The sequence below is a fragment of the Neolamprologus multifasciatus genome, chromosome 5 (assembly GCF_963576455.1).
Source record: "Neolamprologus multifasciatus chromosome 5, fNeoMul1.2, whole genome shotgun sequence".
In the NCBI taxonomy this organism is placed as follows: domain Eukaryota; kingdom Metazoa; phylum Chordata; class Actinopteri; order Cichliformes; family Cichlidae; genus Neolamprologus; species Neolamprologus multifasciatus.
In genome coordinates, this window is record NC_140443.1 from 10348028 (window position 1) to 10360834 (window position 12807).

Genomic DNA, 12807 nt, shown 5'->3' on the forward strand with positions numbered 1-12807 from the left:
TATTTCTGACAATAATCACATTTGCAGTTCTGCAAGCTCATGCACATTGTGACATGTGCTAGAGGTCGCTGCATATGAACACACTGTAATGTGTGAGGTGAAGTGTAGACAAATGTCATTCGCTTTGATTATGAAATCCTCAGCTCAGTTATTTATCTACATGCTTCTTCAGCTGTCTCCAGACTGAGTACAGGGCAAGAACTGACCAGAAAATATTCTGTTGTTCAGAAGATTTATTAAAACACATTGAACAAATACACAGAATACAAATAAAAAGATGACAATTCACTTTTTCATTCAACTGCTATACAGCACAAATATCAGTACCATAACACTGCTTGGCGCTCATTGTCTGTAAATGCCTGATATACCACCACCTCCCAAAAGTGAACCATCAAACGCTTCACATGCTGTGCATTCACTGCAACAAAGGTGCCTTTTAACAGGGTCTTTTGGTAGCTTTTGAAGCCACATTAATAAGCATGTGCATACATTGTTAACATATTGGTAATATTAGACTGAAGCCTTTTTAACAGACATTACATTCATACTGACTTCAGTTTGATTGCATTTCAGTGAAGTATTGTGTTTTTCGACGTCATCTCATGGTCACAGTTCCAGAGGAAAAGGACAAGTTTTTGATTGATGAGCACATACGGTGCACATAGCAGTTCTATGGCAACACCATCCAGTAAACATTCATCTTTTTCAGTTTAATACAAAAATCTATATGACATGGACTTATCTCTGAAAAATCTTTCAATTTCAACAAGTATTTACATGTTTCTGAGGTTCTGTCTGTCAACCATCCATGTCATGGTCAAGTAGTTGCTGGCATGAACAAAAACGGTAACGGAAACAGCATCGATTCACACTAAAAAAGCGTAGTGCACTCAAGATTAGTCTCATGATGCTTTCCAAATTGTAATGTTTTGAATTTGACTTTTAAGTCAAAGCATTTCGAGAAACGATGAGTGCGATACAAGCTGGAAAAATGAAGAGGGAATCAGAAGAGAGCACCTAAGGACAACCATTTGAACTGGCAAAAAACAGAGTAAGGATATACACTCACCATAAATCACTATTTCTTCACTTTAGATTAGTCAATAGCAATTATTCTTTCAGCATTTTCAAATAAGTGCCTTGGCAATGGCATAATAATAATCATAATACAAACATATCATTGGAAAAAGAAAAAAAAAAGATTTGTACATTTAGACCTAATATTCTTGCAGTGTGTTAATAGAAAATTAAATACGTGTGAATTTATAAAAAGACTGTTTTACCAGGTGCACAGTCACTTTAGCACAACATAGTAGATGGAATGAGTAAACATGTAGTAGCCTTATCACCGGGTAAAGCAATAAATGACCACGTACACTGTTACTAAGGAGGCTGAAAGTGACGACATCATCTAAGAGCAATGATGGTCCTCGAATGCTGATACACAGAGAATATTACTTCAAATGAAAAGCTTTGACTGTAACACCACAATTTACAGTCTTAACCTCTGCGGAGGAAATGCACTGCAACAAGAACAAATCATTCTGGATCATATCCTTTAATGGCACCAAGTGACCAAAAACATTAGATTTAACCTCAACAAAAAGAGAAGCAAACAAAAGCGCAGTCTGCATCAAATGTTAAACTTGAGGTGACATTGCACCATAAGCACATGTGTTCTTATTTAGTCCTAACAATTAAAAGGGAACTGGGAAAGTCCCTGGGATATAAGAGGGATAAAACTCCACCCTCCATTCAGGACTCTGGTCTCGGTAACACTGAAGCCCTGTATGTGGATGTACCAGATGGGTCCCTGTTTACAATGAAGTCCCACCGGTCATGGCCCCAGGGTTAAGCTCTACAGCCACTACTAACATTCAAATATAGAAAGAATCACAAATATTGTACCATACACAGAAATACTCAGTCTTCTCTAAAATGCATTAAAAATCATTCTTGCCACTCCCAAAGTTTCTCTCACTTGATTTTCATGTACAACACTAAGCCAGGCTTCTGATTTCATCCATGTATGTTTACATGTGTTCACTATCATTAGACATATGTGAGGTAAAATAAACAGCAGTCTCTCAGTATATACAGTACAAGAGGCCAATGTTCCCAGGTACTGCAGTCAAGTCTCCCTGCAGGTTTAGCAGAAATTACTTTCTTAAAATTACCAGCAGGTGGCAGTCTTTAGAGGATTCTCCAAAAGCCTGTGTCCAGCTACTGCATACATGTTAATAGTTCTTGATGCTTTCAAATCAATATTTTCTTCACAGGTTACAACATGAATGACAAAACACAAGTTTATTTAAAATAACAATACTGGCCTTCAAAAAGCAATCTCTTATCAAGCTATGACTGTAGACATCCTCGACGACTCCACTCTTCACAGGGGACAAGCTCCGGGGGAGCACAGTCACAGTGTACAGTAAATAGGCAGATGAGTAAAAGCAACTGAGTGTATGCAGATGAAAAGAATTGAGGCTGGCGCAAATAAAACACACATTCCAGAATCAGAATGAGCCCCAATCAAGCGCGTCAGGAACTCAGTGCCACCGACTTGCTTGAGTCTTCCACTGTAGTGCAGAGCGAAAGAAAAAAAAATTCCTCTTTTCAAAGAAGCTGCATTTTCCTTCCTAATCTGCAGCTTTCCATCACAGGTAAACAAAAGCAAACATCTACTGAAATACTTCTATAGGATTCTTTAAAGATAAAAGTGCAATTGTTAAGATACATATGTCTGCATTAAAAAGTTAATTGCCTTATCTGTAGAGAGAAGAGAGCTTGACTTTTAGATCTGGAGTTAGGAAGGAGCGAGAGAACAAGGAGAGAGTGGCGTAGGAGTTGGTCAGTAGTCATCCATTGAGATTCCATCCCTGGGAGTTTCTGACCTGAGGTCAGTGTTACAGAGCTGGTCTAGTCCTCAATACAGATGACATCACTAGGTTTGCCTGATTTGAGGTCAGGCGTAGCCACGTCCCTCAAGGAGTCAAGTGACTTCTTGTCCAGATGGCTTGTGGGGGGTGGGGGGCCATTAGAGGAGACTGAAAAGAGAAGAGATCTTTTTTTTTGTGGTTCATTGAAACAATATGAATGTGAATGTTTACATTTTTAAAGCACAATGAGAATTTTGCCAGATGGTATGAGACAGTTGTTTAAAGGCAAAACAAAGTCAGTAAATTCTAAATCTTTCTTAAAAAACAAAACAAAAATTAGCTCAATGACAAATTAAAGCTCTATGACTAGCTATTTATAAAGCTAGGTCATAGGCCAAAGTGCACAATGGACATCTGCAGTGATGTGGGAAGATTTTAGCTAATGTGACTGTTTAAAACCTGTGGGTTTCTACTAATGTTTCTACTCTTAAATGACTGCCTATTAGCATTAAGTAAGGATGGCAAGAACAATGACAATAAGTTGATTAACATGGATTCTTGATTAATTAAAATGATCCTTAACAATCACTTGCCTTATCTAAGAAAACTAGTGCTTCTGCAAACATATGTAGACTTTTGCTTGTAGCTTTTTATTGCATATTTGCCAAGGTGACATCATTTACTGTACATGTAATCTCTCAGCCTATTGCACATGAAATTGAAATGCCACCTGTGTTGTGTGTCACATACAATATAGTGCAAAATGTTGATTGTTACCGCTGACGTAAGGTCCTAAGGGCATCTGACTATAGTTAACCATAGGCTGTCCGCCTGGTCCTCTGAATCCGCCTCCAAAACTGCCGCTGTACATCTGGGAGCAGCCAAACCCACCTGGACTAAATGGCTGAAACACACACAAAGGATTAGTCATCCTGCTGTAAACATCTTTGTGATTACAGCAGGTATTCAGTATGAGTTTTTTTCTACTATACAGCACTTAAAAGCCTTGAGTTGCTCTGTCAGAGAAGTTTTCTTTCTACACCAGCAAAGTAAAGACAGATAAAAGCGGAGGGAAGTGTGTCGACTGTGTCATGGTCAGGAAAGCGTTGTCATAACAACCAAAAAAAGACTGTCAGAGCATATGGCCACAGAGACTACTTGGCTGAAATGATCCCTTGTATAACAGAACAAAATACACACTCTACAGCAGAGAGGAAAGTAAAGACACAATTTTTTCTCCTCTGGGAGCAAAATGTGGAGCACAGTGGTGAAAGTAAACAACTTAAGGGAGATTTTTCTTTCCCCATATCGCACCTGAGGGAAATCTTCCGTGGGGAATAGTGAGCCTAAGTTTGAGATTTCAAAGGAATAGTGTGGCTGTGTAGTTGCGACAACGGAGAACTTCAAAGGTTTTGGGACACAGCTTTTCCTTTTTCTTAAATTTATTTAGCCAAGTTGCCCACTTTTGAGCCTTAACCTGTTTTACAAGAAATGAGCTCAAATAACTTTAATTCCATTTTTTTAAGCTTTCTAAAACCACCTGATCTCCTTGACAACCACGCTCCGTCTCACCTGCTGCGGTGGAGGTTCATTGCCTCGGCTGGTGAGGCGGCTCAGGATGCTCCGCTCAGACATCTGCAGCCTCGCCGACACCGGTGGGATCCTGGACAGCATGTTGGGCAGTCGTGTCACATCTGCTTTCATGTCACTCAGAAGTTCCTCCAGCTGGTTCAGCACTGCAAGAGCACGAACACACACAAGAGCAGTTTCACTTATGTTAGTATTAAAAGAATGATTTAGATAAAATGTCGGGAAAATGCATGTAAAACTTTTCCAACACCCTTGACATAATTAGTGTGAACCTCAAATAATTAAAAAAAGCTAATTTGTTTGTTCCAGGACCTGAAATTAACAAGTGCCAAGAACTAAATGCCAAAACATTTTTCACTGGCAGACAAATTGGTGAGGGTCACAGTCAGCATCATTTTGAAACGATAACATTTTAACGCCTCAGTTTCAATCAGTCTTTGGCCTCTTCCCAAACTTTCATCCTACTAATCACTGTAAGCATGTTTTAATGGTGAGTCAAATTAACATAAAATGAAGCCACTGTGTCAAACAGGATATTTACTGGCTGCCTTTTAGAAGCTCTTCACAAAACAGTGGAGTGGAAATATCTGAAAATGCTTCCTTTGGCATCCTGTTTACTGTCTGGATGGATGGAATTGACTGCTGTCTCCATTTGGAAACAAAGCATATATTATTAACAGGTTAAAATAGCTTTTGTGTACTAGTAATTAGTGAAATGACATTGACACTGTTTCAAATAACATAAAAAAAGACTTTTTAAAGTGTAACTGCAGACGTTTTTTTCACGTGTTATAAATCTCTTCTAACCCACCCACCCACTCCATGACACGCTGGCCAGCCACAGGAGCACGCTCAGTGAGAGACTGAGGTGACCTAAATGCACCACTGAATGACATACGTAGAGCTGTTTGTATTATTGGAGCTATTTTGCAATTGTTTGCAACATTTGTAATTTTTTATATTGGCGTTTTAACTTGTTCCTTAGTGTTCTTACTGTCTTGGAGCAACTGTGACCACATCATTTACTCTGGTATTAGTATTCTGATTCTAACAACACAGCACACTGTGAAAGAAACACAAATACTATTTATTTCATAAAATATACTGTCTCAGTTAAAAAACAGTGAAGTGCTGGTAATTCTAGGAAGATTTTAGGGAGTTTCAAGTTAATATCTCCTCCTGCATCTGATTTGAAACAGAACAAAGCACAAACAAACCAGTTACTTTGCATCACAAAAAGCTATTTATCAGCACTGGGTAGCTGAATCTTGCCAGGTTAAACTGTTGCTGTTTTTGACACTGGGCTGCGGACCTTTGTGCAGCACGGCGTTGGCAGGTTTGTTCCCAGCCAGAGACTCTTTGGACAGGTGCTGGTGGGACTCGGCCAGACATTCCACCTCGGCAAAGCGAGTGTTGAGTGCCATGGCAGGGTGACTCGGGTCCTGGGTCATATTCAGGTAAGCCGCCCGCCTCAGCTGCTCCTCGATCACCAGAGCCTGCTCTAACAACTACAGTGAGGCAAAGTAACAAAGAGAAGTGTGTATGAAATGCAGACATAGCAGGGAGATGCAAACTGGTTCCATTTGTATTCAGATTGTAATATGTGAAAAATTTGTTATTGTTATTTTTCTGGAGTTTTTTTTAAAAACAAAAACAAAAAACTCCACACTTGCCTTAAAGCGGCGAGCCAGGAATTTGTTCTTCATTTCTAAGTAGTTGCCCTTATGCATCTCGGTCTTGAAAGGCTCATTAAGAATCGCATAACGTGGATCATTCTGAATGTCTTGCCAGCGAGCGTAGCCATGTCTGAGATAAATTCACGGTCAAAGAAAGCAAATGGGAGCGAGAAAAACCTCATAAAATTCTTCAAATAAAGAGGAAGCAGGAAAGCGTAGTTTTACATCATCCTCACATTTTGTAAATATCAGCTCCGCAGCTACTTCTGTCATAAGTAATTACATTGCTCTGCCATATGCTTCTCGCTCCTCACTCTGGAAGAAAGGATACGTCACGATGCCAGCCAACAGCCAGTAGTCATGGCGACGGTGCCAGATGTCATGCATCTTTCCAGAAGACAGCGCTGCTCGCTCTTCAGTCTGCCAGAGGGTGTGCAGCTCTGACGGCGTAAAAATAAAAACAGGGTTCTTACAAAAATACAAAGTAATATCCCATATGTCTGTAACACGTAAAGAGAAATAAGAGCATATAAACACAAACAAAACTTATATCAAAACAAAGATAAATCAGCGTGACACCTGAAATAACCTGCAGTAGAGATTCTGAGTAAACCAAAGAAAACACGGGAGGAAAAGTGGGAAGAGAAAGAATATCTATTTACAAGGTGCAGACTTCCCTCTACAGTCTGACGATATGGATAGTCTCAGAAAATCAGACTCAGAAGACTTCTATGATGAGGTTTTAAGTGACAATTTCTCCCAGTGACACAACATTTGTCAGTGACTTTGTGAACTCAGAGTCTAATTGATCAGCTTTATCTCATATCTAATATGTCGATATGAAGGAGGAATGTGACCAGAGTACTCCAGGTGACACCTGGTCAGTCAGCATCAGGTATATTAAGGACAAATAACATAAATCGGATTGATTCTTACCTGTAAAACCTCCGTCAGCAATATTAAACATGAACTTTGCTTTGAATCCATTTTTGTCTTCCTTCCTGCCCTCGTCCATCTCATCCAAAGTGTCCTTGTCTCCATTTATTCGACCCTCTAATGCGTCTTCACTCTTTACATCATCTGCAAAGGTTACAATTAATTAAAATAAATATCTGCGGTGTATATAGTGGTGTATATAGCAGAATAATCCTCCATCTTAAATTTAAGGAGTCATAGCACGTTTACCTGGTTTATTTTCCTTGTCTTCAGTTTTTGCCAGAGGAGAATCAGTGTCTCCTTTTTCCGAGGACTTTTCGGTTTCTTTGCATGGCTCCACTGAGGATCGAAGAAAAAAGAATGAATAAACAAAGCACAGCCTTGCAGATGAGTAAAATCTGAAGTACACAGATCATAAACCGCTCACTCTTAGGTGAGGTGATAGTGGATTGCGCTTCGGACTGTTTGAAAGCTGGCTCTTTTGGGTTAGCAGATGGCTCCGTCTTTGTGGAGGGCGACTCGGTTCTGTTCCTCTCATCTCCTGTTTTCTCCTCTGAGTTGCCCTTGTTCTCGTCACTGTCAGTTGCCTTCTCGGGTGCAGATGCTGGCTCAACAGTGGAAGCCTGCCGAGGGAAAACAGACAGGACAACAGAGGGAGAAAGGATAGAGTCGGTAAAGGGCAAAAAAAGACAAGTTAAAAGGTGTCGGAGTTTGACAAGCGTCTTCTGAGAATGATGAGTTATGGTTACAGTGTGATGACCCATGAGATGATGGACAAGACAATAAAGGAGAAAAGAAAGAAAGTGGTGGTTAAAGGGAGAGAAAAAAGGACTCACTTCCTGCTCTGACAGTTTCTTGCTCTCTGGCTCTGTGGCTTCCTTGTCCTCCGCAGTACCCAAGAAAGACTCAGTTTTTTCTGCATTCCAGAAAACAACAACTCAGCTCATTTGCAGTCACAAAGTGATACAGCACGAACTTTACTTTAACATTTAGAGGAAAACAGAACATGATCAAAGCAGACCTTGTGGGATAGGAGTGCTGGGCTGAGTAGCCACAGGGCTGGCTGGCACAGGCGTGTTGGGATCAGAGGATACACTCTCATTCAGTTTCTTCAGCTCCATTCCAATGGGAATCAGATCAGGAGAGCTTAACTTCCCATTTACATGCTCAAACTCTTGTACCTACAGTAAAAAAAGAGATTCAACTGTAATAAAAAGAACATTCTATACTTTCACTGTCCTACTTTCTTTATATAAGGCATTAGGAAGAACTCTATTATAAAATTATAAAGTACATGTAGCATAATTAAGCACTAGTAAAATATTAATTCTGGCTCAAGCCAGATGGACCAGCTCATTTTAACTTCAAACTTAGCCTAGTTATCATGGCAACTCGGTTTTTCAACACGTTTTTCAAAACTTTATTTGCCACAGGCCATGCACAAAAACATTAATAGAAAATCTAATTTTAAACTGTAGCTCTCATAAGGGAAGAGCTGTATTCTGCCAGTTGTAGCTACTTGCTAGTCTCTATCTGTAGTACTTGAGCATGTAATACACTAATGTTATACTTTTAATTACTTTAATACTACAAATAAAGGCTACAAGTTTACTATGTATAGATTTAAATAAATTAATTAATATAGCTATTTTTATTTGCTTTATACAGTAGTGTGCAAAAGTGCCAAGCTCGTCATAACTTCTTTATATTTTGTTGTTAAAACTGGTGCAACAATTTATTAAAACACCTGTTAACCTACTTGGAAATGAAACATATAAAGACAGACAGTTAGAAAGGTTAACGGTTCAAATGAGCCTGAAAGTCAATATTTGGTATGATCACCTTTATTCTTCAACAAAGCCTAAATTCTCTTAGGCAACTTTCTTCTAATTTACTTAAGTAGTGTTCAGGAATAGTTTTCCAGGCTTCTTGAAGGACCTCAGAAATTTGAAACAACATTTCATCACTGATCCAAGAGTGATGTACGTGCTGTTTGCTTGTACTCACATGCCAGTTTTAGGCAGTTCTTGCCCAAGTGAGTCAAGATCTCGATGCGGGATCAATAATTCAGGTAAGGAAATCCCAGAAAGTTCATTCTGTTTATCTGGAAACAGAGTCCAGATGAACATAATCAAACTTTTAGTGATTTCCAAGTGACTGAAGAAGTCATTGAGAGTCTCTTCATCTGGATGCCATCCATATGACTTCTTTGGTCCCTCCATCCCTTGAGTTTGGTGTGTTTTTATGATTAAATTATTCATAGGTCAGTGTTAAAAGGTTAAACTATTGTAAAGGACCATTTGTGTCACGGTCGGACGGTCCTTCCGGACGACCCTGCTTGTGTGTATGTTTTCTGTGTGTGTTTGCTTCTCCCTCCCCGGTCCTCGAGGCTGTTTACGGAAGTGTGCGCCGTGGGAGAGGCGTGTCCTGGCGACTGTCGTCATTGGGAGTCCCTCTTTGCTGTTGCCGGCCACCTGCAGCTGATTACCTGACCAGCCGTTGGTAATCATTCCTCCCGGCTAGAAAGAGGTATTTAACCTGGACTCGCGGTGACAGTCGACGTGGGATTATTACTCCGAACTGGTATAGTCCGTGCGAGCAATGTGAGCTTGTTATTCGGCGAGCGTGTGGCTAACGGTGGATTTTCCTTCTTCCTCCAGGAGGGGCGAGCGGAGAAGCGAGTTGGGGAGCACACACACTAAGGGAGTTACAACACGGAACGCACTGGGAGCAAGGGACGAGCACGATTGGAAAATTGCACTTTTGAGTGAATTGTTGGACTTACCTGTCTGTTTCACTGTAAATAAACGCACTGTGTTTCTGTGAAGAAGAACCGCACCTGGGTCCCTCTTTTCCGTGACAATTTGTAAGAATTGTAAGAAGGTAAGAAATCAAGGGTGGCTCAAGAGATTTGCACAGTACTGTATAATATAAAGAAAAAGTAGTATTAGCCTGTGATCCTACATTGGCGAATATAATTGTGGAAACTGTATTTAATAACTTTCTAACCTTTCTAAACACTTTACATACAAATCTTCATTCACTTCAGTCTCAGATGTATTCACTGCCTACAAATCTCCAAAAAACATCTTATTTTGGAATATGCATGATGTTCAAAGCAGGAAAAAGTTTGTACCCAAAGATTACCCCCCCGCCACCGCTTAGGCTGCTTCCAAGATGGGCTGACCTACTTTTTGTAATCTCAATGTTCCAGCAAGGGAAGAAAATTTCTTTGGCTGAATAATCGGTACCTTTTTCCTGACAAGGGACATGACTCCGATCCTGGTAAGAACATGCTGACGAGACAGGCCCTCGCGAGGGACTCCATCGGCAAAGGTCTCTGCTCCATCTGCCCCCGGCTCACATAAATGTCTCATGAACAGAGACACGTAGGCCCTAGGGAACACAAATATTTCTATAAGGTTACCAGCACAACCTCACATTTTCAAACCTCTACTAACGACTAGGGAGGTAGCAATAAGCTTGTTTTCAGACATGCACTCCTTTCCTGTCATCTTAATGTCATTCGAGAATGCACACCCTGGTGGCAGAAATCTCACTGTTTCGAGGTGACACACTGCCATGTATCACTCTGAACTCAAACATGTTTCTGCTGTGCAGCTCACTAAACGACATGACATTTTTAAGAATTCCCCAAATAACAGCATCATGAGAAAAAAACCTAGTGTGAGACACCCATTTTCAGTCAGTGTATCACACTCTCACTCTGCCCGAACTACTCTCCTGACAGCATCAAAGCTTCTTCTTTAGGAAAAGACGATTATATACGTTTCACAGGCTTTTTATTACACGCTCGACACGGTCCGAACACCACAGCGAGTGCTGAAGATGTTTGTTGCTTAAAGCACATACATACCCTACCTTTCATGCTAGATTTGCCTTATTCACCATGTTGTACATGTTAACATCTATTAGAAACTGAAACTACACAGATGCCACCGTGAACTAGACAGGTGCACTGTTACACTACATCAGCATGTAAGCTACAGGTTAACATTTTCTGATCTGTTTAATGAAGCTTAGTAAAATGGGTATCCATAACTACATATAGGATGTGTCATCTCTAATTATTAAAGAAACTATCAACACATAGCAGATGGCTGAAGTAAATGCTAATGCAGCGTAGTGAGTCGCTTTGTGTGCTGCCGAATGTCACACGTAGCCCATACCTCTGGCTCATTATGTCAGTGTTGTGGGGGTATTTGAATAGGTAAAACATAATGCCATCACTTCAACTAACTGATTGAGAACAAGGTCAAAGTAATAGGTTTGCCAATGGTGTTATTGGCTGCAATAGCAGCAACAGGAGTGACGTGTTATAATTTGCAGGCATAAAATTTTAGTTTTAACAACCTGTGGGCATTTTCTTTCCCACTGCTCCAAATTAAAGTGAAATTGGCAAGGCCGACCTTTACCAACGTGACATGAGCAATCTGGAGCATTGCCATGGGCTAGCAAACAGTGTAAACAGTTGATGAAAGAGCCAAGAGCTGCCACTTAATATAATGACAGGCCCCTCTTGAGAAAAAATTGCACTGTGTGAAAACAAAATAATAACTGATTCAAATAACGCTACTTGTGTCATAGTTGAAAAATGAATAATATTAGGGCTTCACCTGAACTCGCGCTCACTCTTCCCTCTCAGGTCCCTAACTAGCCAGTGAGAGTTGAAAGCATCCTGAGGGGGCATGCCCCAGCGCATGATGGCATTAAGGAAGGCTTTCCTCTGACGAGCGTTGAACCCAAGGACCTTGAAATGATGATAATGAGAAAACAGAGTAATAGAGATGTTTTAGATAAAGAGGTTATGAATTCAAAAAGTTAGAAAGAAGCAGTAGAAAGACATAAGAAGTATTCCCTTGTACATTAAAACAGTTCTAAAGTATACTTGTGGATATATGTTTTATAATGTAATAAGAGGGTGAGAATTTATTGATCCTGATTTCTCATTTCTCAGCTGCAGAGCAGTGATGCTTCCTGACATGCTGCTCAAAAATGTCAAATTTTCTTCAAATGAAGAAATATTCTAAAGTGACTGATTACAAAATGATCTGGTAAGACAAACAATTAAAGTAAGCCAATACACTTGAAGATATGCGAGGACTTCCTGGAATTCATACCTCGATACTGCCTCCAACCCGAGCCAGTAAGGGAGGAAGAGGTTTGTCTTTCTCACTCTTGAGCTGCCGACGTGATTGTCTGCGTCCTCCTACGTAGAACAAAACAAAGTCCATTGTCAGAAAGATTGGCGCATGTAGGGACGTGTATAATGACAGAAACAATACAGTAAGAATCTGTTTTGTTTATATTCAAATGTGGCTTATCGTGTTTTTTGCCGCCTACCTTCAGGCCTCTCCTCGAAATCTTCGTCCTCGTCCTCGGACCCCACGGAGTACTCCGACTGATTGTCTGAAAGATCATCCTGCCATTCTGAGCCACACATCAAAGAGAAACAGTACATTGCGTTCGCTTCTGTTGGTGGCCACCTGAGGGCGCCATGGCACTGCAGATTACTACAGACCACTACAGTCGGGCATGCACATACTGTACCACTTCAGGCCTCTGGAAGTGAAGTGAGGGTTGGCAACTATGGCAGACAATCACTTTAACTTTGAGTGTACTCTAAGCTACAATGAGCTTTAAAGTCTTTATTCACTCTTAAATAAAAGTTCAACTGCAGGACAACTACAATCGACGGGACG

General features: G+C 40.4%; 1 protein-coding gene across 3 annotated transcripts in view; it reads right to left on the reverse strand.

Annotated features, from left to right (window-relative positions):
• Nucleotides 1-215: 215 nt before the first annotated feature.
• Nucleotides 216-12807, reverse strand: part of chd5 (chromodomain helicase DNA binding protein 5) — a 37879-nt gene continuing 25287 nt past the window's right edge. The window contains exons 26-40 of one of the 3 annotated variants that reach the window (XM_085160893.1): nt 12449-12514; nt 12226-12314; nt 11722-11855; nt 10336-10480; nt 8106-8265; nt 7921-8000; nt 7512-7707; nt 7334-7423; nt 7085-7228; nt 6480-6588; nt 6146-6278; nt 5785-5980; nt 4455-4618; nt 3633-3786; nt 216-3050 (exon numbers count right to left, since the gene is read on the reverse strand). In XM_085160893.1, coding sequence (XP_085017019.1) covers nt 2923-3050; nt 3633-3786; nt 4455-4618; nt 5785-5980; nt 6146-6278; nt 6480-6588; nt 7085-7228; nt 7334-7423; nt 7512-7707; nt 7921-8000; nt 8106-8265; nt 10336-10480; nt 11722-11855; nt 12226-12314; nt 12449-12514 — 1988 coding nt within the window. In that variant the 3' untranslated portion in view covers nt 216-2922. Of the gene's footprint in view, nt 3051-3632; nt 3787-4454; nt 4619-5784; nt 5981-6145; nt 6279-6479; nt 6589-7084; nt 7229-7333; nt 7424-7511; nt 7708-7920; nt 8001-8105; nt 8266-10335; nt 10481-11721; nt 11856-12225; nt 12315-12448; nt 12536-12807 lie in introns of all 3 variants that reach the window. The other 2 variants (XM_085160894.1, XM_085160892.1) reach the window with 2 other exon arrangements.